The 27,077-nt window shown below is 46.8% G+C and overlaps 1 protein-coding gene across 3 annotated transcripts in view; it reads right to left on the bottom strand.

Moving 5' to 3' along the window:
- Positions 1–27,077, bottom strand: part of PTPRO (protein tyrosine phosphatase receptor type O) — a 130,551-nt gene that overhangs the window by 26,673 nt on the left and 76,801 nt on the right. For all 3 annotated transcript variants that reach the window (XM_053405039.1, XM_053405040.1, XM_053405041.1), the window contains 10 exons: positions 26,571–26,770; positions 25,045–25,165; positions 24,135–24,328; positions 23,065–23,176; positions 22,054–22,205; positions 20,693–20,813; positions 17,700–17,839; positions 4,593–4,725; positions 3,501–3,621; positions 1,506–1,574 (listed from right to left, as the gene is read on the bottom strand). In XM_053405039.1, coding sequence (XP_053261014.1) covers positions 1,506–1,574; positions 3,501–3,621; positions 4,593–4,725; positions 17,700–17,839; positions 20,693–20,813; positions 22,054–22,205; positions 23,065–23,176; positions 24,135–24,328; positions 25,045–25,165; positions 26,571–26,770 — 1,363 coding nt within the window. The remainder of the gene's footprint in view (positions 1–1,505; positions 1,575–3,500; positions 3,622–4,592; positions 4,726–17,699; positions 17,840–20,692; positions 20,814–22,053; positions 22,206–23,064; positions 23,177–24,134; positions 24,329–25,044; positions 25,166–26,570; positions 26,771–27,077) is intronic.

Genomic DNA, 27,077 nt, shown 5'->3' with positions numbered 1-27,077 from the left:
GCCGTTGTACGAGAGTTTTACTGCATGGCTGAGATTCCTTCCACACAGGCACAGCGCTGCGCAAGATACTCTGCTGTAGCTGGGAGAAGCAGGTTGGCACAGTGGAAGTGGACTGGATGCCACAACAGTCCCGCTGTTCGCAGCCAAGACGGACGCTCAATGGAACAGAGGACATTCCCAGCTCTCCCTGGATATGCCAGGGATTGAACTTGAACTTGAACTTGGGGGACCTTCTGCATGCAAAGCAGGTGTTCTATCACTGAGCTACAGTCCTTGCCTAGGATTCTAGATTTCAGAGAAGCGGTAGCTAGCAGGAGGTATTCATAAACTGAGAAGAAGGAGGAAGTATCTCAATAGACATGTTTAGGATTTCATGACATGACCCTAAGCACGTTTACGTTGTCCTAAGCACGTTTACGTTGTACTGGCTGAAAGACTTGGAGGGAACTTCCAAAGGTATTTGTGGGTCTAAATAGGTTTTAAATCAGTAAGTCCTTGAAGAGAAAGCCAACCAGGTCTCTCTGCCTTGCTCTCAGTCTCTCTCTCTCTCTCAGTCAATATTTATAGAAAGTCAGAAGAGGTCCCAAGGGCCATCTAGTCCAACCCCCTTGATTATCATTTGGGAGACACCAGGCTTGGTATACAAAACACCTGCAGTGTGGAAGAAATGGGTTTAATGGGTGAACAAGAGCATTAACTGATGATCCCTTAAGCATTTTTCTCATGGCAGAACTCATTGCAGATTCATTGACCAGATTTTCTGGACTTTTTATTGCTATGGGAGATTATATGTCCAGGAGAAGAAAAAGCAGCATTTGTCTTCCCTGACTCACATAACCAGATGCTTGAGCATTGCAGTTTCTCAGTGGAAATAGCTAAGGATGAAAGGCACGACCTTAATCAAATGAAATGCAATGCTTGAAGAGGTCAAAGAGGAGGGGGAAGGAGTGCTATAGGTGTACTGTACTGTTTTGTTGTATGGGCAGCCTTGGGAAGAATTTTGTTCTTGAAAGACGGTACGGAAATTTATTTAGATAATGAATAAATAGTTTTTTCAGTGCCATGTGGTCTCTGGAAGGCTGTGGGGGAGGGAAAGGAACCTTTTGTCTGAAAAAGGACCCCCTGTTCTAGGGCTGCTTCCCAGAGGCGATGTGACTGCAAATAAAGGGACTGGTGATCTCCTGCTTCCAAAAAAAATTACAAAATTGTCCAGTAGCACCTTAGAGAACTAAGTTTTTTTAAAATAATCTTTTTCAAGATTTGTTTTATTTATTTTTATTTATTTTGGGGAAAGAAGGGGCTAAAAATCATACAGATGAATAAATAATATAAAATGTACGTCCTATTTAAAATGTGGGATCCAACTGTTAACGTTTGAATTGCAATATCTTTCTCACAGCAAACATTATTTAGAGTTAGGGCCAAAAAACCCCCAAAACTCAATACACATCAAGTAGCCAGGCAAATGTAAGAGTAGCTGTAATAAAACTTTGGGCATCGCTTACCAGTTATATGGCAGTTTTCCATCTCTCTCCAATGAAGCGAAGTTCACAAAGGTTCCAGCTCCACATTCCCTGATATTGGAAGAAGACCTCAAGTGATTATTGGTAGATCAGCCTCTGTCTCTCTCACTATCTTTAATCTGTCCTGGATCTGCCTTTTCCTTCCCTCCTTCTTACTAGATCAATAAATTTGTCCATGATGAAAATACACCCCCAGTGGACACAGCAAGGCTGACTTCTGACTAAGCATGGTTAAGAATCAAACCAGACAGAGCAAGAGAGATCAGAGAATCTCTCAAGTTCTTCCCCTTCATGGTAGAGGGTTTCCCAAACGTGGGTCCCCAGCTGTTTTTGGACTACAACTCCCATACTCCCTAGCTAGCAGGACCAGGGATGATGGGGATTGCAGTCCAAAAACAGCTGGAGATCAAAGTTTAGGAAGCCACATCCTGAACTGAGAACTGAGTGTCGCTCCAGCCTTCCCTCCCCAGCAATTGCAAAATTGGTTAACAGAACAATTAAGAGTCAGCAGATCTGATTGCAACCTTTGGTAGCCGGCAATATTTCTCCTCTGTTCTGTAACATCTGCATTTGTACCGGTGAGCAAACTCAAGGAGGAGTATTGCATTTATTGCCAGGTCAGGGAACAGAAAAAGATGGTGAACATCACCTGGAGAACAGCTGTAGCTATAAATAAGAGCCAAGCAGACATAATCCAATTTAAAAGAGCTCTGCTATTCCAAGTGCACATCTTTCACCTAAAATGTGTACAGTACATCAAATACATCCCATTTAATAAAACACCATGTCTGCAGGAGAACCAATTAACACCCCCCCTTTCTCTCTCTCAAAGTGATGCTTTGAAATGCAATTACATACCTTGTTAACCTTGAAAGGAAAGAGGAAATTATTTTTATGCACAGTGTGCATGGAAATTGTAAGGAAAGAGGGAGTCTTAATCCTTCTGCAAGGCTTTCATTGATAGATGTTTGCAGAATGAATCAGTGATGGGATTAACTTGGCAACCGGGATGAGGACAGTCCTTGGACAAAGGGTGGGAGTTTCAGGGGTGGTGAAGGTCTTGCAAACAAGGTTGCTGCAGTGGCGCATGGAATCACCAATTGCTTCTTAGTTAATTCATTTGGATACATGTAAGTAAGGGAACCACTTGTTGCTTATCACTTAAGAGATGAACATATTGGAGGAGAATAACTGGTTTAGCTGTGGTGCATCCATACAGAATCATAGAATTTTAGATTTGAAAGGAGCCCTAGGAGGTCAGCTCATCCAATTCTCTTCTGCCCATGTCAGGTTCAGCCCAGTCCAAATCTTGAATCTGAAGTCTTCTGAACCTAGACATTCCAACCCCAAGACTGCAGGTCTCCACACAAACTGCCCAGCCTGTCTGGGCAGCCCAGGAGCTCCATACACACTGCCCAGGCTTGCGTCCCAAGGAGGTCACTTGCGTACTGCTAACAGAGTGATTTGACTTCACCCCCAGAGGTGCACAACCTGGAGTTGCTGGGGACTGAAATTCTGCATGCCTAGCAGATGCTCCCTCATTGAGTTGCAATCCTATTGAGTTCCTTCAACTGTTCCTCATAGAGCATGGTTCATCATAATATAAATTATGGATCTCGTAAGAACATTAGAAGAGTCTTGCTGAACCAGGCCAATGGTCCATCTAGTCCAGCATACTGTTCTCACAGTGGCCAACCAAATGCCTGTGGGAAGCCCTAAAGCAGGAGCACAAGAGCCCTCTCCTGGAATCCAGTGGCATACTGCCTCCAAGGTGGAGGTCAAACATTGACATCATTGCTAGAAGCCACTGAGCTTTGGGGGAAATTCTCCATGAATTTGTCCAATCCTCTTTAAAAGACAGCCCAGTTAGTGGTCATCACCACTCATTGTGTAAGCAATATGCAGTGGCCCAAGCCCCTAGCTCAGCATGGCATACGGTTGCTCCATCTCTGGCCTTAGAAGTCAAAGCTGACCTACCTGGCCATTTGCAGGTGTTTTCTCCGAAGGACCACAAGAGTGACCAGCAGCAGGCCTATCAAAAGGATGCTCAGGATGGCTAGGACAGAGATGACCACCACGTTGGGATTCATCTCCGTAACTGAAAATGCAAGGAGGAGGAGCCAGGTTAAGGAACGATACCAAGACATGATAAGGAAAACACAACAATCCTGAATTATTTCTGCATATAATAGTTTCTCAGAGAGCACTTCCACAATGACTACAGGGGTCCTTTAAAAAAGGCATATGCTGACAAAAAATGATGGGCAATTGACCAAAAAATGCAAATGGTGTACTCTCAGTTCCCTGGCGGGCAAAATGTAAGAATAAGCTCAACAACTGACAATTTCATGCCCATTAATGCTACTCCAAAAGGTAGCATCTGACTGATAACTCAATGCTTAGGAATGTACATTTTGCCTAATATGTTCTTCTGCCACATCTCAATCTTAGACTTGGAGGGACCACAAGGGTCATCAAGTCTGCGCATGTGACAACAAATCAATAGAATCCCTTTATCATATCTTGTTTAATTGTCCTTTATATATTGTTCCCCGATCAAGGATTCTGAGTTCAATCATTTTGGAAACTGTTGCTAAACCACCTGAATTACATCTAGCCTATCTACTCCAGGACATTGACTCTTATAGAACATTACAGGTTGCCAGATTCCTGAATTCAGTTCTTTCATATAAAAGACTTCATGGAATGCTGCATGACTATTAAAAATCTAGTAAACTCTATCCACCATCTTTATATTCAAGGCCACAATATGGTACATCTAGAGATTGTATGTAACGTGAAGGAGATTATGCGTTGAAATATTTTAGTTGATATTTTAGAATGTAAAATGCTATTTTATTTATTGATTGGTTTTACCTTGTGGGCCTATAGCCGAATAAAGTGTTATCTATCTATCTATCATCAAGTCTAACCCTTTGCAATGTAGAAATCTTCTGAAAACCATTTTGGGGGTATTTTCCACAGGTCCTTGCCCTATGGTCGCCTTTTTTGGGGGTGGGGAGAGAGAAATGGGTGAGGTGAGTGAAGAATCAAAGGAATTCAGCTCACCCATTGTGGAGACAGCAATGAAAGTGGGGATGCTGGGGCTGTTGTGGCTGAAGGTGGTCACACTGCAGTTGTAGGACGTGGCAGGCAGGAGGCTGGAGATGGTCACGACGTGCGAAGAGACCGTAACAGGCTCCTAAACGTAGGGGGGAGGCAAGGAAAGAGTTTGTGGTTAGTGATCACTCTGATTATTATATGCCTTCCCCACCACCACAAGCAAATGCAGGCTAAACTCCTGTATGTGCTAAGAAACATAGAATTGGAGAAGACCCCAAGGGTCATGAAGTCCCACCCCCTGCAGTACAGGAATCTCAACTGAACATTCATGACAGATGCCGGGTGGCTTACCAGAAAGCAAGCCTCATTGAACGCTGAGGGCCTTAATTCTGAGTAGACATTGTTATTGTTGCGTTATTCACTTTATCTGTTATTCCATCCTTAGTATATTATTATCCTATCACCTTGCGCCTTTTAATATGCAGAAGTTTAAAAGGCACAAGGAGATAGGATAATAATATATTAAGGATGGAATAACAAATAAAGTGATTAACGCAACAATAACAAAAATAATAGTAGGTAAAGAAGATGACACACAGGGGGAGGGAAGGACTGGGCTGTGGGGGAGGGAGGTGAAGGGATTAACTGAAATTGTTAAAGATTGGTATAGGATTTAAGAGATTTAAATTTTCATAAAGATTCTGTAAGGAAAGCAGCAAGCAGCAAGAAATATCAAGTAAAGGTATCGGAGAGAAGATCAGTGTAAATGAAAACATGAGATTTATGGTTTTGTTACATATGATTTTATTTTGGAGTTGTCTGTTTATTTTGGAGTTGTTTGTTGTAAAGAATGTATATTATGTGAATAAAATAATAAAGGATTTGAAACGGGGGGGGGGGATTCTGAGAAGACGTGCATGGAATCCTCTATGAGGAGAGGGTGCAATGTTTGGGGCTTCTTAGTTTTGGGAGGGGGGAGAGCAAGTAACAGTGGATATGATAAGGTGTATAAAATGAAAGTGTGGAGAAAGTTGTTTTAAGAATTTTAAATATAGATGTATAAGGTTGATAACAAATGTTGGAAATGCAAAGATAAAGAAGGGACGTTCTTTCATCAGTGGTGGGAATGTAAGAAAGTGAAAAGCTTTTGGGAAATGATATATAATGAGATGAAAAAAATGTTAAGATATACTTTTGTGAAAAAACCCGAAGCTTTTCTTTTAGGTATTGTAGGAAAGGACATAAGAAGAAAGGACTGTAAGCTTTTCCAATATGCTGTAACGGCAGCCAGAATCCTGTTGGCCCAGAAGTGGAAACAAGAGGAGATACCAACGATAGAAGAATGGAGATCAAAATTGATAGACTATGCGGAACTGGATAAATTAACTGGGAAAATTAGATATACTAAAGACCAAAAGTTCACCGAGGACTGGGGAAAATTTGTGGATTATCTGAAAAACATATGTGGGGTAAATACAACGCTAGTGGGATTTCAAGAGGCACTGTAAAAAATAAATAAGTATTGTTTATCAGAAATAATGGGAGTAAGGAGGAACAATGGCAATACGAAAGAAGGGAATGTGTATTAAAGGTATTGTCAGAGGCTCAGGAGCAGAAGAGCAGGGGAGAGAGCAGATAGAGAGCGGAGGAGAGGAATCAGAGGGGAGCGTAGGGGAATATGACAGTGGACCGAGAGATTCCATGAGCTTCTCCAGCGAATCAGAAGATTCCCAGGAGAGGGCGCCTATGGTAAGGGCGAGGCGAATCCCAGAGGGGACGATCCATAAACAAGGAACCAGAGGGGAGTCCCAAAGGAGTAGCGGAGGAGTAGGGCCAGTTTCCCCACCAGAGCACAGTGGGGGGGAAGAGTCACGTGAGTCAGGACCATCTTCTCCTCCATCGGGGAGTGGGGAGAAGGAGGGAAGGCCAGGTCCAGCTAGCCTCCCCGAAAGGGGGAGCAGTGACACAAGTGTAACGGTCAGAAGGAAAGTGGGAGGCTGCGCGCGCGCGCCAAGTTCAAATGTGGAGGAGCGCGGGACAGCAGAAAACCCGGATTGGGAGCCAGGTCCTAAAGCCCGAAAGAGGGGGGGGGGAGGAGTCGGGAGAATCAGCGTCAGAAGAATCTCGGAGGGCAGAGACTCCGACTAGCAGAAGGACCCAGAGAAAGAAGGAACAGAGGAAAAGGTGGAGTAAAGCTAGAATCTTAAGCTGGTGTCAGGGGGGCGGAGATTCAGATGGGACTTCTGCGGTCTGACGGATAGATGTAGCGTTGCGCGCTGCACGTCTGGAAATGAGACTGAACTTCAATAAAGACTTTTAAACTTGAGCAAGAAGCAGCGTTGGTCTTGTGTGAGCTGGGACCTTGGGCAGCGCTGACAGTAAGTCCCATCTCCTAAAAACTCTGCAAGCTCACGAAGATAGGCAAAGATGACTACAGAGGAAAAAATCAAGCAATTGCAGGAAGCGGTGTCAACGCTCTACGCAGAATTGGCTGCGTCTAAGAAAAAAGAAGGAGAAACAGCTGCGCTCTGCCAGGATCTGCAAGCCAGGTGGGACAAATGGGGAAAGGAGGGGCAGCTGGGAGCCAAGCCGGAGGGAGTTGCCCTCGGGAAAAGGGGGGCAAGCCTGGTGACCCATTTTGACGGGAACCTGCAGCAGTACCCTAACTTCAGAGCAGAAGTAGTTTTCGCGCTCAATTTGCTTCGGAAAGATTTTAGAGATGAGGAGGAGAAAGTGGGTTTCATAATCACTCATCTGCATGGGGAAGCTAAGTCGTGGCTGCGAACCTTGTTACGCGAAAATGACCCCGCCCTCAAAGATTCAAGCGCCTTTATTGGAGCCATGGACGCTTGCTTTAAATCAATGGTGGATGTGGATGTCGCTAGAAGGGAAATGCATGGATTGCGGCAAGGAAAAGCGACAGTGCGCCAGTATCATTCCCGCTTTTTGGGGTTAGTAAATGTGCTGGGCTGGCAGAAGGACTCAGCTGCCGTCAGGGATCTGTTCTGGGAGGGGCTGAATGGAGCCGTGAAAGATGAGCTGGCGAGGGGAGAGAGACCCCAAAATACAACAGAAGTTGTCCAAAGGGCGCTCGCAATTGGGGTGCGCCTGGAAGAACGCCCGTGGAGCAGGGAGCAGGGGGGAAGAGCAAACACGTCAGTTAGAACGACTCCCTTCCTACCCAGAGAGACAGAGCGCGCTCAGTCCACGCCTGCTCTGATGAGGGGGGAGGAGCCAATGGAAATCGGAGGTGCAAGGGCTCAGACAGCAAGCAGAGCCCAAACACCAGGAGCAGTCAAGGCGAAGGCTCCTAGAGGGAGCAGGAAGTGTTACATCTGCGACAGTGCACTGCACATGGCCAAAGAGTGTCCCCAGAGGCTCCAGAAGCACACTGCAGCCTCAGCAACTGTTAAAGGAGCAATTCAGCAGGAGGAGCAGCCCCAGGGAAACGGAGGAGCCTGGTTGGAGACAGAGGCACTGGGGCTCAACCAGGCGAGTCAGTGAAGCAGTCCCCAGAGATTTTGCAGCCCACGGACCCCCTCCCACCCAAACCAGTGGTGCAACTCACTGCATCGCTCCAGCTGCCCGATGGGCTCACCCTGGAGGTCCCTATTACCATTGACTCTGGTAGCAACGCAGACTTTGTAGGGTTGGACTTCGTCAAGCAGCATCGCATAGCACTCCTGCCAGCCACGACGCCCCTAAATGTTGTCACAGTAGATGGCAGGAAGATACTGGGAGGAGAGGTGGTACAGCAGACACCGCCTCTGGTGATGCAAATTGGGAACCACCGTGAAGTCATCAGTTTCAACGTCACTCACCTGTCGGACACGCCCATAGTGTTGGGCATGAGTTGGCTGGATAGGCACAGCCCGGCATTAGCGTGGTACCAGCGGCAATTGACCTTCTGCTCTTCCTACTGCGCAGCGCATTGCATCCAGACCTGCCAGGAAGAGGAGGGGCAAGAGGATGCACCGCAGCTACACCTAGGCATGGTGCAAGCGGTGCCCAACAAGTACAAGGCCTTTTTGGAAGTCTTCTGCGAGAAGGAAGCAGACAAGCTGTCTCCCCACAGACCCTACGACTGCAAGATTGACCTCCTGCCAGGGGCGACGCTGCCGACTGGGAAACTGTACTCCATGTCTGAAGACGAAATGCAAGAACTCAGGGAGTTCATAGATCGCAATTTGAAGCGGGGATTCATCCGGGAATCCAAAGCAGTGGGGGGCAGTCCCGTGTTTTTCGTGAAGAAGAGAGACACGCCCGAACGGAGGCTCATAGTGGATTATAGAATCATCAATTCCAGGACAAAGCCCACAGCATTCCCCATGCCCAAAATTGACGACCTGCTCGCGACGGTGAGGAAGGGGCGGATCTTCACCAAGTTGGATCTACGAGGGGCCTACAACCTTATACGCATGCGGGAGGGCGACGAGTGGAAGACAGCCATGTTTACGCCTTTAGGAACCTATGAATACAGAGTCATGCCGTTTGGTCTCCAAAATGGCTCCCATTGTTTCCAAGCTTTCATGCACCACGTGCTAGCGGGACTCCTCTACAAGAAGTGCGTCTGCTTCTTAGATGATATCCTGATCTTTTCGGACTCGCAGGAGGCGCACGAGGAGGACGTCAAGGAGGTCCTGCAAAGACTACGGGAGCACAGACTTTACGCCAAACTGGAGAAGTGCCAGTTCGACACGACAGAGGTGGATTTCCTGGGCTACAAGCTGTCCGACAAGGGACTTGCCATGGACAGCGCCAAGGTCCGCTCAGTGTTGGACTGGAAGAGCCCGCGCAACCGGAAGGAGGTCCAGAAGTTCGTCGGTTTCGCCAACTTTTATCGCAAGTTCATCAAGGGGTTCGCGAAGGAGACAGCAGCCATCACGGACACCCTCAGCTCCAAGAAGAAGAAGTTCACCTGGACGGACCAGGCGGAGCAGTCCTTTCGGAGGCTCAAGCGTCTCTTCGCGTCCGAAGAAAAACTGCTACACGTAAACCCCAGCAAACCGATGAGGGTTGAAACGGACGCCTCGGACAGAGCGGTGGGGGCGGTCCTGTTGCAGCAAGATCCGCAAGGGGACTGGAGACCGTGCGCATTCTACTCCAGGAAGCTCAGCACGTCGGAGCAGAACTACACCATCTGGGACAGGGAGTTGCTGGCCATTCATGCTGCTTTCAAGGCGTGGCGGCACTTCCTCGTCGGAGCCAGACACACAGTGCAGGTTCGCACGGACCACAAGAACCTGGAGTACTGGCGCACGGCGAAGTTCCTGAACCAGAGACAAATCCGCTGGGCGGAGTTCTTTGCAGATTTCGATTTCCGGATAGAATACATCCCGGGAGACAACAACGTCATGGCGGATGCGCTATCCAGGAAGCCGCAGTATCTCGAGGAAGCGGCACCGGCAGCGGCCAAACACATTTTCGCACCAGAGGTGTGGGCGTGCGCTTCAGCCGCAGTGGACCTGGACGCAGTCCGTCGTGCGCTACAGGCGGATTCGTTTGCGCAATCCAAGATGGAGGAGGTGCGAAACGGCACAGCGAGGGACGACGAGTTCCAGATACGCGACGGACTACTCCTCCGCAAAGGGGCTCTCTACGTACCGGGAGACGACCTTCGCGCGAGAGTCTTGCAGCAGCTGCACGACGCGCCCAGCGCTGGGCACTTCGGCAAGGACAAGACGGCGGAATTAGTCACCAGGGACTTTTGGTGGCCCAAGGTGCGGGGAGAAGTTGCGGATTACGTTTCCAGGTGTGACACCTGCCAAAGGGCCAAGCCAGTACACAGGAAGCCGGCGGGTCTGCTGGAACCGCTGCAGACGCCGCTCGAACCATGGGAGAAAGTGGCCCTGGACTTTGTTACAGATCTGCCCAGTTCACGCGGCAAAACAGCGGTACTCGTGGTCGTAGACCTCTTCACCAAGATGGCGCATTTCATTCCGTGCGCGAAGGTGGCCACAGCGGAACAGACCGCCAAGCTGTTCATAGACCACGTTTTCAAAGCTCACGGCCTGCCGCGGTCCATCCTGTCCGACCGGGGTCGCCAATTCATCTCGAACTTTTGGCAGAAGCTGCTGGGCATCCTGAACGTCAAGTTCAACTTAGCGTCGGCACGACACCCGCAGACCAACGGACAAGCGGAGAGGGTCAACGCCATCATGCAGCAGTACCTGCGATGCTACGCCAATCAACAGCCCTCGACCTGGGTGGACTACCTACCGCTAGCCGAGTTTGCCTACAACAACACGAAGCACGGGTCTACAGGGGTGACACCGTTCTTCGCCAACAATGGGCGCCACCCCAGAACCTTCCCGGGGTTGGAGACCAAGGCAGAGGGGGAGCCACGGGGGGCAGAGCACTTAGCCGCAGAGTTACAGGAGGTCCATGAGCAACTCCGAAGGCACTTGGAACTCGCGAAACACGCCTACAAGATGCAGGCAGACAGGCACAGGAGGGTTGGGGAAGACATACAGGTAGGGGACTGGGTCTGGTTAGCAGCTCAGGCAGTGCCGGCCAGAACGCTAGCTAAGAGGAAGCTAGGACACAAGCAGCTGGGACCTTACCAGGTCGCGGCACAAATCAATCCAGTGGCCTACCGGTTGACACTCCCGGAGGGCTCCAGAATGCACCCAGTCTTTCACAGGTCAGTGCTCACGCCTTACAAGGCGCCCCACAGGTTTCAGGCGCCAGGGAACGCACCAGCTCCACGTAGCCCATCGCCAACAGGGGAGGGACCACAGAGGGCGACGCCACTCAACGAGGTCACAGAGATTTTGGACTCCAGATGGGGGGAAGAGGGAGTTGAATATCTCCTCGCCAGGGAGGGTACTCCGGCCAGCGCCAACGAGTGGGTGCCTTGCTACGCCGTGGAGGAGCACTATCTCAAAGACGAGTTCCATTCGATCTTCCCACACAGACCCATGCCGGCGGAGTATTTCGACGACTGGCTTTTCACACCCACACTGTCAGCCAGCACGTTCCAAGGTTTCTCCTCAGATGAGGAGCCGACGCCGGGGATGAGCTCCCCGGAGGGGTCGCTCTCGGGGTTTGCCACGGACCGCTCCTATTGGTGGGACACTCAACCAGAAGTGGGGTGGAGCAGGGAACTGCTGAGGGGGCCCTTGCACACAGCCTCACCCGAGGGACCGGGTGGAGAGGAGGACATGGACGTGTGGGGGGAGGATCTTGGTTTTGAGCACGACAGCAGAGAAATGGAAGCAGGGGAAGTCGACGTCGACGAACCCATCGTGGGGGGGCCTGATCCCGCGGGCCGGTTGCACACCAGGGGGAGAGAACAGAAGCCAGCACTCACACCCCCAGCGCTGGAGCACCTGGAACCCACACCCGAAGAGGGGGAGGGGGGAAGGGGGGGCTTCGAGGGGGGGATGGATGTCAGAGGCTCAGGAGCAGAAGAGCAGGGGAGAGAGCAGATAGAGAGCGGAGGAGAGGAATCAGAGGGGAGCGTAGGGGAATATGACAGTGGACCGAGAGATTCCATGAGCTTCTCCAGCGAATCAGAAGATTCCCAGGAGAGGGCGCCTATGGTAAGGGCGAGGCGAATCCCAGAGGGGACGATCCATAAACAAGGAACCAGAGGGGAGTCCCAAAGGAGTAGCGGAGGAGTAGGGCCAGTTTCCCCACCAGAGCACAGTGGGGGGGAAGAGTCACGTGAGTCAGGACCATCTTCTCCTCCATCGGGGAGTGGGGAGAAGGAGGGAAGGCCAGGTCCAGCTAGCCTCCCCGAAAGGGGGAGCAGTGACACAAGTGTAACGGTCAGAAGGAAAGTGGGAGGCTGCGCGCGCGCGCCAAGTTCAAATGTGGAGGAGCGCGGGACAGCAGAAAACCCGGATTGGGAGCCAGGTCCTAAAGCCCGAAAGAGGGGGGGGGAGGAGTCGGGAGAATCAGCGTCAGAAGAATCTCGGAGGGCAGAGACTCCGACTAGCAGAAGGACCCAGAGAAAGAAGGAACAGAGGAAAAGGTGGAGTAAAGCTAGAATCTTAAGCTGGTGTCAGGGGGGCGGAGATTCAGATGGGACTTCTGCGGTCTGACGGATAGATGTAGCGTTGCGCGCTGCACGTCTGGAAATGAGACTGAACTTCAATAAAGACTTTTAAACTTGAGCAAGAAGCAGCGTTGGTCTTGTGTGAGCTGGGACCTTGGGCAGCGCTGACAGGTATAAATATGGATGATTGTCAGAGACGCTGAAGGAAGTCCAAAACAGTCATAATTTGTTGTATTCGGGATAAAATGTATAACTGGATGAAAGCTAATAAAAAATTTTTTTTTAAAAAAAAGAACTTTAAGGCACTCCTCATATACTATTTTTTTTATTAAAAAAAATATGATTGGTTTTGTGTGGTGCTGTCTGCTGTGATCCACCCTGAGTAATTTCACGTTGAAGGGCATTGTTTTGGAGATTAGATAAAATAAATAAGTATTTTAAATATAGAATAAATATTCATAAATACACACATATCTAAATAACCATGTGTCTGAAATAGTACAGGAGAGCAACCCTGAAGCAATTTTGACTCTCCCAATAACCTCAGATATTCCTCTGCAGTTAGGGAGGCGAGTAGGGAAAGCCTTCCCATTGTCTTTTCGCTTACAAATCCTGTCTTAAGGGAGAATTTGTGTATGAATAGGGTGAGCCTGTGACTTGGATTCAGGAGCTAAATTATTAACCCATTACAAAAGAATGGCCAGGCTGCCCAGGTTAATGCAATCAACAACCATTATCAGGTATCCTAGCAGACAGGATTTCTGTGGCAGATGGTCTCCTATGATGTATGTATGATGATTCTTGGGTGGTCTTTGACTAAGGGGGTTGGGCAATGTCAAAAGTCTTTAAAGGTGCTTGCACACTTTTGTTCAAGGTCCCATCCTCCCTGGAAGAAGGGAACTCTGTTTCAACAGAAAAATAAATATCTGCCTTGCTTTCCACTGGATCCTGCCTCCACCCATTCTTCTCTGACCCATCATTGACTTAGGGGACTCAGAGTTGGGCAGCAAAAGCCAAAACCCAATTTTTACATCAAAATGGACAGGGAGAGGTTTTTCTCACTGTCTTAAAATACTAGAAGTCCAGGTGATCCGATGAAGCTGAATGTTGGATGATTCAAGATGGGCAAAAGCGAGCATTTCTTCACAAGTGGCTAAACTGAGGGATTCCTACCACAAGAGATTGTGGTGGCCAGCCAACACTGTCCCACTTAAAGGATAGGTTTGTGAGTGTTGAAACTCCCACTTTGCATGGAAAACCACACCATTCAGACCTCTACATATTTGAACTTATGTCCTCATTTTGGATAACTTATATCCTGGCCTTTGCACAAGCCGCAAAGTGTTTGCAAGAAAATCAAATGAGATTAAAAGAACATATCAAATCCGACAAATATTGTCACCCTTAAAAACAGCAGCACAACAACTCGCTAAACTGCAGTTATGGATAGCAGCAGTGTGGGGCAGCAACAAAGCATTCTCAAGCAGTACAGTCCTGGGAAGGCTGTAGCATGTGACAGAGACAAATGTGGAATTTAGCTCTTCTGTTCCTGACCACAGCATGCCGTGCAGGAAGGCGATAAAACCAAATCATGACACAAGCACAAATCAACAGTTTCGTCATAGTAACTCCCTGACCCTTTTTGTTTCTTCCTGCCTTTGTAACCAGTTCTGAAACAGTGACGTGACTCATGCCAGCACGTGGCAAAGGCAAGAGATGCTGTCCTAGACCTAGATGAAGCAAGCAGATGAGGCAAAGTCTTTCTTTTAGCAGAGGCCTCTGAGGCTGCATTCAGATATTCCCCTACCTGTTACTTTCCACGTTATATTTGAGCTTTCACAGGATTTAAAAGCCACAAATCTAGCGGAATCTAGTGGAAGTTTATGGCTCATTTCCATGTTAATTGGCTCCAGACATAATCCCTTTGCGAGCCCATAAACCCCCAAAATTGCAGAAGTAAAGTCATAATTTGGGGCGCCTTCCCAGCATGCTGTTCTCTCCTGCTGTGTTTATGGGGGAATCATGGGGGAATGGAAGCACACAGGGTGGAACAGCAGCAATGTTGTCCACTGGTGTTTGCTCTCGTGCCACACCACACCCACGGGAGTGAATGAAATTTGGCGTGACCTGCCAATATATCAGCCAACAAGCCACAGTTCCATAACACAACTGCAGTGTGAAAGGAACATGACAGCGTTACAAACAGAAAAACTAACACAATATTCCCCTCATCTGAATGCACCCTTAGAAGGTTCAAGCAGTGTAGAGAGATGGAAACCGAAAATTGTGATGATACAACAGGAGAAAAACCTCAGGAAGATCATCAACAGATGACCATTGTCAACCTTTTCATACCACCCAGAATCTTGGGTGTGCTTTCGTTTTTACTGACCTTTGTGGAAATACAATTATTTTATACCAAAGCAGAAACATAAAAGTATATCAACAAAAGATGATTAATGTGTTTTCAGCCTTTCTTTGCAGCCTACATTGGCTCCCAGTACATTTCTGTGCACAATTCAAAGTGTTGGTGCTGACCTTTAAAGTCCTAAACAGCCTCAGTCCAGTATACCTGAAGGAGCGTCTCCACCCCCATCGTTCTACCTGGACACTGAGGTCCAGCGCCGAGGGTCTTCTGGTGGTTCCCTCACTGCAAGAAGTGAGGTTACAGGGAACCAGGCAGAGGGCCTTCTCGGTAGTGGCACCCACCCTGTGGAATGCCCTCCCACCAGATGTCAAAGAGAACAACAACTACCAGATTTGTATAAGACATCTGAAGGCAGCCCTGTTTAGGGAAGCTTTTAATGTTTGATGGACTACTGTATTTTAATATTTTGTTGGAAGCTGCCCAGAGTGGCTGGGGAAACCTGGCCAGATGGGCAGGGTATAAATAATATGTTGTTGTTGGATTCCAACACCAACACCTCTATAACTCAGTTATTAAAATAAAGAAAACAATGCCTTAATTCTACCACACACCAGGTTAGGAACTGAGTCTTTGGGGGAAGTCATGTGCTTTCAATGCACAGTGTGGATGTGACCAAGAAAACAAGAAGTGGTGTTCTAATGAAGGGTGCAAAGAGGCCACTTGCTTGTTTCCCCCTCTCTGGCATATTATTGCTTGCTTTCCCCTTTACATTCAAAGCCAGAAGTCCAATGGGGGAAAACCCTTGGGCTTTCCCCCTTGTAACAGAATCAGAGAAATTGAAAAAAAGGGAAGAGCTTCCTTCTTAATTAATTATGCTTTGCTGCAGATTCCCAAACTGGTGGATACAAAAATACTAAAGGATTGTCTTTCTGGGTACTAGTAGCTAAGTGTCGTACTTTATAGAGGACCTTCATCTACCTGAAGGGCTGTTAAAGGACAGTCCTCTATTTGAAGGAGTCCTCCCTTTTGCAGGTTCTCTGCTCCAAGTCGTGTTTAAGGATAAAACAGCCTCAAGAAGGGAGAGCAAGAAGGCTCTCAAAGAGACCCATCGACCGTGAGCACTTTGTCAGCAGAAGCAACAGCTCACCTGATCACAGCCATTGCCACTGTGGTGAGGTCTATGGCATTTGTCTTTAAATTATAGTAATTATACCCAAGCTTGCAACTGTTCATATGCATCAACACATTCAATTTTATGCAAATAGGTGCCCCCCTTTTTGGTGATATGTAAACGGGCACCCTATAGCGCAGGTGTCATCAAAGTTGCTCCCTGTGGAAGTTTTGGACTACAACTCCTATCATCCCTCACCAATAGCAATGACAGCTAGTGCTGATGGGAGCTGGAGTACGCAACATCATATCTTGAGTAGTTGTTTAGAAGAGCTGTGGGCAAGGAAGGGCTGTAGCTCAGTGGCAGAGCAGTTGCCCTGCAACCCTCTCTGAACCTCTGGAGAGCCCTTGCCAATCATACTGAGTGAAATGGGCCAATGGTGTGACTCAGTATAAGGTCCTTGGTTCCTAGATGTAAGAGAGAATTACATTTTGGAGCACCCTTTCTTACGCTTGCATAAGAAGATGCATCTATTCCAGTTCTCCCTTCTGCACTAAAGAGCCCCATTTTCCTTTGCATTTGGTCATCCCCAAACTACGTCGCACTTCAGGAAAATCACACCTTCCTGTTAGGATCTTAAAAAGGCACCTGTGTTGCAGTTTTGAAAACATGCAAAGCTATTTAAATAAAACAAATAGGGCTGGACGTTGCACATTATGGAATTACCTTTTCATTGATTAATTGCTGGGAGGCAAATTGAATGGGCAAATGAAAATGTCAGTTGATGGGACTCCTAGCTAAGGACACATTCATGTTGTGAAGGAACCTTGGTCCTGATGTGCTAGTATAATGAGGGAATCAGAAAAGTATCAAAACTATATCCCTTTCAGGTGTTCTCCACCATGTGTTCAAGGAGCATGCGGAAGGGGAAGGGCGTTCACTAGCGAGTCACACTGGCACAGACATTGACACACCCTCTGGCCACAGTGCGAGTCACACACTGAGTTGAACATGTGAAATTGTGACCAACAGCTGTATTGCAGTAGAGGCTCTCATGTGAGCAGGAGCTCTGATAGTACACAATTCCTGATTGAACTGAATTCAGATACATAAGAAGAGCCTGCTAGATCAAGCCAAAGACCCACAGTGGCCAATCAGATGCCTATGGGAAGCCCCCAAACAGATTCTGAGTCCAACAACACTCTCCCTACTGGAGTTTTCCAGCAACTGGTATTCAGAAGTTGTAGAACATAGTCATCGTGGCTCGTAGCCATGGATAGCATGATTCCCCTGTGAACCTATCCAATCTTCTTTTAAAGCCCGACTCTCTTAAAGCTAAGAGTGTGGCCAGAGGGACTGTCCTGTTCCCCATCCCACTCGATGGATTCCCTGAACATGTGGATCTCAGCACCTGAAAAGGGCTCATGTAGGATAGCTTTTGTTTATTAAATCGGCCGAAACTGGGGTTGCACTATTGAATTGAGAACTACCATGTTGGTTATTGTCAAGAGTCTCAAACAAGAGAAGATAATGTAAATGCGGAGGGGAGGGGGCGCAAAACAGATTCCCAAATCTTCACCATCGAGATACAAGAGGAGGTAGAACATCCCTGAAAAAGAAGAAAACACATACCTGGATCTTTGTGTCTTGGCTCAAACCAGCCTGCTGGCAGAAGACTTCAAAGAAATCAGCGACTCCCTCTTCCACCCACAGGAGAGTCACAGATGTCTGGGTCTTATTCACAGCGAAAAGTGACCTCGGAGGAGCTGGGTCTGGGGACAGGAGGAGAGTAACTTCAGAGGTATCTTACAAATCCAACGGGAAGATGTGGCAGGCAGAACCAGTTGAAGAACCAGCTCTCTAGTGGTTCCACAAAGATGTCTTTTTACTTTTCCCAAAGCTCTGTCAGCAGTAAACAGGCAATTTTTAAACAGAAACACCCTTAAGTAGCGGGCTGCTCCCTCTTCCCTATTTTCAGTTATTGCTTCATTTCCTTTTTTCAGTCGAGTCTTAACTGGCGTGTGTGTGTGCACCTTTAGGAAGATAAATGATATTTGCACAACTTTTGACAGAGGGTTCCGGAAGCCGTTATTTGGTGGAGCTAGAACCTCTTGGCTTGTCTGACTCTAAGATTGCTGTGAGTCTGAGATGGTCAATGTGTGCCATATTTAAGGAAGCTCATTAAGACCCACAACCCTTGACTGTTCAAAAGTCCGTTGTATTCAGAAATTTTATATCATTTCCCAAGGAAAAAGTTGGTGTCATTTTTTTACTTTTACGTTTGAAAGTTCATATAGTTGGTTTTTTCTCATGTTGATATCCGGCTTCTTTGGGGTTATTATTTGAAGGAGATATTGACAAGCAATTTCTCAAAGTTAATAGGAATAATGGTGACTTCTGTGCAGGAAATGTCTTCAGGTTGTGGGCATGCAACCTGCCAGAGGATGGTTTATAAGCAGGCAGAGAGGTGGGCTCTTACTGTTGCTGCAGCCCAGACCTGTGGACAGCTGCCTAGAGGCTAAAGTAAAGGTAAAGGGACCCCTGACCATTAGGTCCAGTCGTGACCAACTCTGGGGTTGCGGCACTCATCTTGCTTTATTGGCTGAGGGAGCCAGCGTACAGCTTCCAGGTCATGTGGACAGCATGACTAAGCCGCTTCTGGTGAACCAGAGCAGCACATGAAAACGCTGTTTACCTTCCCGCCGGAGCGGTCCCTATTTATCTACTTGCACATGACGTGCTTTTGAACTGCTAGGTTGGTAGGAGCAGGGACCGAGCAACGGGAGCTCACCCCGTCATGGGGATTTGAACCGCTGACCTTCTGATCGGCAAGTCCTAGGCTCTGTGGCTTAACCCACAGTGCCACCCAGAAGCATGTAATAAGGTGCATCTGGAGCCCCATGAAAGCTGCTGGTGGTGTTTCTCTTCCCAACAAAAAGTTAACTATCAGGCATAAACCTTCCTTATCTGGGATGGACCATGACAGGTTCTGACCTATCTCTCAAATCTTTCTTTGTTCATTTTCAGCTGGAGTTCAAAAAGCCTGACTTCATTGTATTTAGCACTTCCATATCTTAAAATAATAATAATATTTCCATTAGTGCTATGTCTGCCATTACTGCTACATCAGCAAAACATACCCATTTCCTTCCCCTTTACTTTAATGCTGGGCTGTAGCACTTGTTCCATTTTATTAATTGCATCCTTTATAAATGTATTAAACAGTGTAGGGGGGGGCGGGCATCCATGACAGACTCTATTACTAATTCTGGCTCTTTGTTCAATATAATTTACTCTAAATATAGCTTCCGGGGTTTTGCATTATTGGATAGTATTATTCCGTCCTCATAATTTTTTTCTTGCTTTCTGAAATATATACTGGGCATTTTTTTTCCAGTCAAGGCTGCCTAGCCTTTTTCTGGGCTATATTAAACACACACACACACACACACACACACACACACACACACACACACACATTAAGATTTTTGAGCTGGAAGGGACCCTGGTTTTCATCTATTCCAGCCCCCTACAATGCAATAATATGCAGCTGCCCCATATGGGGATCAAACTTGTGATGTTGGTTTTATCAGCATCACACTCTAACCAACTGAGTTATCCAGTGGTCTATACATATCTGAAGGGAGGAAGTGTGGCATATAAAGTTCTTACTTTGAAGAGGAAGGGTGGGATATAAGATTAATTCACTCACTCACTCACTCACTCATTCACACACACACACACACACACACACACACACTTTCTACATATAAACCTACATTTCGAGTCCTCTTGCTATTAAAATCTGAATTGCAAAGGTGACTTTGTTCTGTTCCTAGTTCTTTCTGAAAACCAAACTGACCCTCACCAAATTGTTAATTTAAATTTGCTTGCATCTGTGCTTTAATGTGCTTTGTTAGATAACATGGACCAAGTGGTAACTCTCTCTCTCTCTCTCTCTCTCTCTCTCTCTCTCTCTCTCTCTCTCTTTTAAAGCACCTAATGGCTTGGATTCTAAAATAAATGAACAGAAGGAGGTTTTTCCATCCCTGCCCCCGGCCACTTGTTTCCCCTGGAAGACTTCTCTGGAGGTTCAGGAGCCATCGCCCCACACCTCCCATGAACAAGGCTAGGTGGGCCTGCAGAGGTTTGCTGGAGAATCATAGCATTGTAGAATTGTAGAGTTGGAGGGAGGAATCACTCCAGAGTAGGCAAAGCTCTGTCCAGCTTTGGGTGATTCCCCCTGCCCCATTAGCAGCTCTCTGTGCCTCATCCTACATGGTCCAGGGGTGACCCCTGATTATCCAGAGAGGCTTTTGGGGTAGAACAGGATGCTCCAGCCTGGGGGAGAGGGAGAGAAGGGGGTGACTGGAACCTTTCATGACCATCCATTTATTGATCTTATCACTGAAGCCAAGAAACTAGTATCTAACCCTATCTACTTTTATTAAGAGACTTAAAATACAACACCTAGTGGTCAGTGCTACTCTTCCAATAGTTCATGTTAACTGCACAAAACAGGCAGTTCCGTTGCCTGTGGTGCTCTCAGTTTTACCACCTCCTGGGTCTTTGGCAATATTTTGCTTTCATGAAATTGCAGCCCATTCCCCTAGGGAATAACTTACCAACTTTCACAAGCTGAAGCGCAGACATGTTGCTTCCTGTTTCGGTGCAGGCAGTGACCGAGAGATTGTAGATGTCCCCGGGTGGCAGGTTGAGCACGGCGCTCATGACGTTTCGCGTCACCTAAAATGGTCAGTGGGTGAAATAGCGCCCCCACATGGGAGGTGACTCCAAGCAGAGGAAACTGAAATTACTTTGAACCCTGTTGTTAAGTGGGTGGGAGCATAATGCACCACTGAGTGGTTGTTCTAGCCCAGTTTGTCTAGAACTGGACCCAGCTGGCAGAACAGATCCTTATCTTCCCCCATCCCTGTAGGTCACGTCTGACAGGTAGGCAGGAGTGCCCACCTGCCAATCATCCATTGCCACAATAATGCCAGAGGAATCTATTTTTGCAGTGCCCTCTGCAAGCCCCAATGATCAGCTGATTTTAGGGGGTTTACTGAGCTCTGTGCAAGGGGAGCCCTGCTAAAGATATAGATTTAATGTGCATAACATGTAATGTTTATATGCACTCACTGAAGTTTAAATCTTACGTAAAGATTTGCATTTGCAAAGAGAAGTTTGCATTAGGCAGAAGGTTCAGCTTTAGATAAACGCTGAAATAAGGAGAGGCTGGAGATTTCCGTTTTGGTGTGTGTACTAAGTAATGACTCATTGCTGGGAACCCTGAGAGCTCTTATATCTCAGCTGGCATGGGAGCCAGCAGCAGTAAGAGCTCAGCTCAGCTCAGCAATCCTAGGTGGAATCTAGACACGTATAAAACATTCTTTTTTAAACGTTTTGAAAAATATATTGAATTTTCCATAAGTTCACCATCTAGGGTCACATTTGAATAATGTACTTAAAATGCACTTAAAACATTATATTTGCAGCTATATAGCTGAACAAACAAGTTGCTTGTATAGGTTATCTCTATGGAAGCAGGAATGTTCTTAGACTATATTAAGGACTTAAAGAAGACTGGCCCGCATTGTTAGTTTGTTTAAGAACAATGTGTTACTTTGTATTTTTGCAACATTTATGTTGTAACTAGTTTAAGACAGTTTGCAGTAATACTTTTTGGGACTCTTTCCTGTGGTGGAGAGCATGTATATTTCTACCCTGCACAAGGTCCAGAACAGGGATTCCATTTGCATCAATTCTAACAATCCCAATGATCAAACGACCATTGTTGCAAGCTCCGACAGCTTGCAAACAATCAGCTGGTTTCTAGTGCTTGCAAAGTGCTCTGCAAGGGCCTTTGTAGGTGCAACCTCCCACTGCCCCATAACAAGCTTTTGTTTTGCTTTTTTAAAATATCCATGACATTGTGCCTCTCTGCATGCGAAACCCAAAGGAAGTACAAGGTGTTTAGGCTTACACTCTTTTTTATCTTTTTCTTTCCTTCTGCAATGACCATCCAGTGCAACATTCGAGAATGGGAAAGGTCTGTGTTGTCATCCCCATAGATCCAGCTGACATAGAGAAGGTTATTGAAATATTCAACTGAAGTGATTTCAGGAGATACTGGAGCTATCAGAAAGAAAAACAGTGCACCTAATTTGAGGCTGCAAAGCATTTCACAATTAGATATACAACAGCAAACCCATGTTCCTAGTGTGGATCCTTATGTAGCCATAACAATTTCACCTACACATGACAGGGAAGCAGGCTTAAGGGGAAATGAAAGTTTGCAGACATTAAAGGAATCTAAGCCGCGGGAGTGGGCGAAATTCCAAAACAACTCAGTGAAAAATCAGCATGCTCAGTGGCCACAGAATGCTGGTTGACTGCTGAGGTGTGGGAACAGAAAACTGGAGAATGGAATGGGGTCTCCCGGAAAAGGACATGGCTGGCTGGCACTCTGAACGAGAGCACTCAGCACTGCAGTACATTGTTGCAGGCCACACTGGTCCATACGTAGATTATAATCATAAAATCAGCAATGTGGTACAATTTCATGATGAAAGTACAGAATTTGGAACTAACGGCAAAACTCAGCATCTTCTTTTTTCTTCTTAAAAAAATAATAAAAATCAAGGTTCTAGTTCCTGTTGCTGCCAACTTAAAAAAACACTAAAGCAATGTTTGGTGAAACATCAGGTGTCACTGCACAGATTTAAGAAAGTTCTACAGTGGTTTGCAGGCCCAATGGTTTCTTCCTATTATCAAAGATCCTAATCCAATATTCTTACCCACTAGACCAGCCTCCCCTAACCTGCCTTTTGGATTCAAATTCTCACCAGCTCCAGTCAGCATAGCCAGCAGCCAGGGATGGTGGCAATTGTAATCTATCAACATCAAGAGGCCAGCAGCCTCCACATTGTTGTCTTATATTAAAGAGCAAAACCACACACACAAACTGTGAAAGGTTCTCCAAAGCTCTGTTCACCTGTTATGAAGCTGATGGTGGAACTGTCACAACAGCTCAGTTCTGGGACTCCCCATGTCACCATGGTGACCCGAAAGTTGTAATACCAGGCAGGCAGAAGGTTTCCTATTCTCTGAAAGATGTGCAAACAAGAAAAGGCATAGAAGAAAGAGAATTAGCACCTGAAAAAGTGGGATCTGAAAGAGACGTTAAGGCTACATTCTGGATTGGACCTAGAATATCTATGACTGCCTACAGAGTGTTTGGCATTGAATTGCTGTACGTATTTATTAAAAAAGTTAAAGGTAAAGGACCCCTGATGGTTAAGTCCAGTTGCAGATGACTCTGGGGTTGCGGCGCTCATCTCACTTTACAGGCTGAGGGAGCCGGCGTTTATCAGCAGACAGTTTTTCTGGGTCATGTGGCCAGCATGACTAAGCCACTTCTGGTGCAACAGAACACTGAAACCAGAGCAGCGTACAGAAATGCTGTTTACCTTCCTGCTGGAGCAGTACCTATTAATCTACTCGCACTTTTTGGCGTGCTTTCAAACTGCTAGGTTGGCAGGAGCTGGGAGCGAGCAACAGGAGCTCACCCCGTCATAAAAAAGGCAAGAGTTTTACAACAATATAAAATATCATGGATAAAAAACAGTTAAAACAGGTATTTTGAAATATTCAGAAGATGATTAAAATCAACAGTGGCTAAAATGAAATGAAACCCATGTAATTTCTAAGTCTCTGGATACACTAGCCCGTCAAAAAACATGTTTTAAGCAGGCAAAATATTATAGTGAAGGCACCTGCTTGATGTCAATAGGCCAGGGGTCCCAAAGTGTAGGTGCCGCCACACTAAAATGTTGATTCATTACCAGTGTGGAATGAGTATTATGTGCCTCTTGTAATAGTGCCAGTTCCACAGATTAAAGCAGTCGAATGTAGTTCTGTTGTTAAGCATAGTGACTGTATTTACATGAAGTTGCATTTTAAAAGGATATTGTTTTAGATTGATTTTGTTTCTCTCTGTGTGTGAATGATGAAGTTTGGGCATGAACTTGTGAGAGACATTTATAGCATCCAAGTGTGCTTTACCACTGATGACGTTAAGGAGACGGTTGCTGCTATTTCGTAGTACGTTGTCCACTCTGAAGTCATTGTTGATGGGTTGAAATAAAACATTTCTACAATGTATTTCCGGAAAACACCCAGAAGAGGCCTGTTCCAGCTGAGGACCACAGCAGTAGGGCCCAAAGGGTAAAGTGTTAAATCCCTTATCCCAGTTGGCACTGTAAAACAGAAATGGAAAGATATCAATAAGTTTGCAATTCAGCACATAGAGTTTCTGCTAGAGGTGGGTCACCTCGTTCCCACCTCATCCACAAGAGCTATTTAGTCATCATGCAAAAATCTGAGGCATACAGTACTATCCATGTGATCAAACAGGGGCCAAGCCAATGTCTTGGGTAAATAAGACACACCCTTAGTCTCATTCCCCACCAACCACAGGTATAAGGGGATAAATGGATTACCAGTGAGCAGGTTATCTGGACTCTCTCCTTCAGATTAGAACATGAAGAAAACATGCTACAGTCCTTGGTTTACAATTAAAACTGAAACATAGATTTTGGTTTGTTTTGCTCCAACAAACCATAATCAGTAAGCTATGGATCCATGGCTATCATAGTTTTCCTCTTGTTTGCCCTGGGAGGAAACAAACTATACTCCCTAATCCAGATGTAATGCTAAGACAAATATGGTGGTTTGTTTCTTCCTAGTGTGAGGAGCGAGGAGCAAAGTGGCTAGAATTGGCGCATTCCTGGCAAAGCGTTATCTATGGCTTTCTGTGATGTACAGACAAAACCGATGTTTAACTCAACACATGGGCCTTGCAGGCTTCTACAGAAGCAGCACCACACTCATTCTTCTACCAATAATTCTTCTGCCTAAAACGTCTGGTTTCAAGCAACCAAAACAACAGAGGTATGCAGAGGTATCCCATTACCAATGGCAAATGTCACAGGATCGGAAGGAGGCCCAACCAGCGGTCCCTTCTGTAAGTAAATCACAACTTGGTACTGAGCGCCAGGAACCAGGTTTTCGATAAAGCTGCTGCTTGTATTCACCTGCAGAAATGAGACAGAGCATGTGTAAGGAAAGGAAGGCATGTTGAGCATCAGGGCCAGCTCAAGACCTTTTGCTGCCTGAGGCAGAGCAGAAAATGGCGCCTCCTCCCTGCTCAAAATCAAGGTGCAAAGTAGCCAAGGCTACTTTGGCATGTGAGCTTCATGCCACCCCAGCTGTGAAAATACAAAGATAAACTATATAATGCTTCTGCCTTTTCATCCCACTCAGAATCTGCTACCAGAAGCAGCTGCCCGATGGTAGGGCTGGATTGACAGTACAACCAATCACCTATTTACTCAGATGTAAGTTCCATCGCATTCAATAGCACTTTCTCCCTGGTTGAGTGTGCTTGGGAATGTAGCCGTACAGTGCTTTCCTGTGTATGTTTACTCAGAAGAAAGTTCCCTGGTGTTCAGTTTGATTTACTGATCCTCTGATATATATATATTGAAGTGCCACTGATTTCTTCACAGCCAAACCAATGTCACTGAAGTCTTTCTGAAATACTTCATGAGTCAAGCTCAAGCAGCCCAAGAAACACAGCCATGTGTTCTTCACTGTGCCCATATCCTCCATGCCCCATGGTCACCCCGATGGCCTCCTTTACTGAGCATTCAACCTGATTTCTTTGTGCCACATGTGCTGGGATGAGCATTTCATTGTGGGGAGGTTAAGGGAAGTGCCATAGCTTAGTGGCAGAGCATCTGCTTGGCATGCAGAAGGTTGCAGGTTCTATTCCCAGCATCTCCAGGCAGAGCTGGGAATGTCTCCTGCCTGAAACCCTGGAGAATGGCTGCCAGTCATTCAAGAGAGTACCAAACTAGTAGGAATAACAGTGAAGCTCCGTATAAGGAAGCCTCCTATGTCTGGATGCTATGCAATGCTGGTCAAGCAGTTGTTTCCACTGCACACTCCTGACACTTTCCTTACCACAAATAACCCGATTCTTTGTTGCACAAGAATGCCAAATCCACATTAGCTGTGCAAACCCGAATTTGCAATATGCAGTTCAGTCCCACCTGCAACTCAGTGACGGCTTGGAAAATGGTGTTTTCTTCCTCTTAAAGGTAAAGGTAAAGGTACCCCTGCCCGTACGGGCCAGTCGTGACCGACTCTGGGGTTGAGCGCCCATCTCGCTTAAGAGGCCGGGGGCCAGCGCTGTCCAGAGACACTTCCGGGTCACGTGGCCAGCGTGACGAAGCTGCTCTGGCGAGCCAGCACCAGCGCAGCACACGGAAACGCTGTTTACCTTCCCGCTATAAAGCGGTACCTATTTATCTACTTGCACTTAAGGGTGCTTTCGAACTGCTAGGTGGGCAGGAGCTGGGACTGAACGACGGGAGCTCACCCCGCTGTGGGAATTCGCACCGCCGACCATGCGATCGGCAAGTCCTAGGTGCTTACCTCTGAGCAATAATGCTTTTCAAGCCTTTGACTTTCCTTCTGTTTCTGGCATGTCAAGGACACGACAGATATGATGGTGCTAGTGCTGGTGGTCTCCTGTGAAGTGGTCCAGGACAACGAGGCCGTGGTAGAGGTCAGCACCATCGCTCTGACGTTCTGAGGTTTCTCAGTGAGCTCTTCTATCAGTTCCCCTGTGGGACCTAAAGCACCACCAGAAACAAGGAGAAATCACCTTCAAAGGCTGGTCCTCTCCACTAACTGAGAACCAGTGTTATTCTGGATCCAACCCACTGCCTTAAAAAAGTATACCTAAGATTCCTCACATGCATGCTTGAAAACTGTGAACAAGTGGTAGAAAATTTTGTGCTTGTCAGTCCATCACATCTGCATACATTTATTGAAGAGAATCTAAATGTGACATTGATGCCTTAAAGTGGGGTGGGGGCAGGTGGGCCTCCATAAATTCCTGGACTACAACTCCCATCATCCCTGACTTTTGGCCATGCC

Source organism: Podarcis raffonei, chromosome 10, assembly GCF_027172205.1.
Source record: "Podarcis raffonei isolate rPodRaf1 chromosome 10, rPodRaf1.pri, whole genome shotgun sequence".
Lineage (NCBI taxonomy): Eukaryota > Metazoa > Chordata > Lepidosauria > Squamata > Lacertidae > Podarcis > Podarcis raffonei.
Note: the sequence above shows the minus strand (reverse complement) of the source record. Positions and strands in the feature narration are given on the sequence as shown.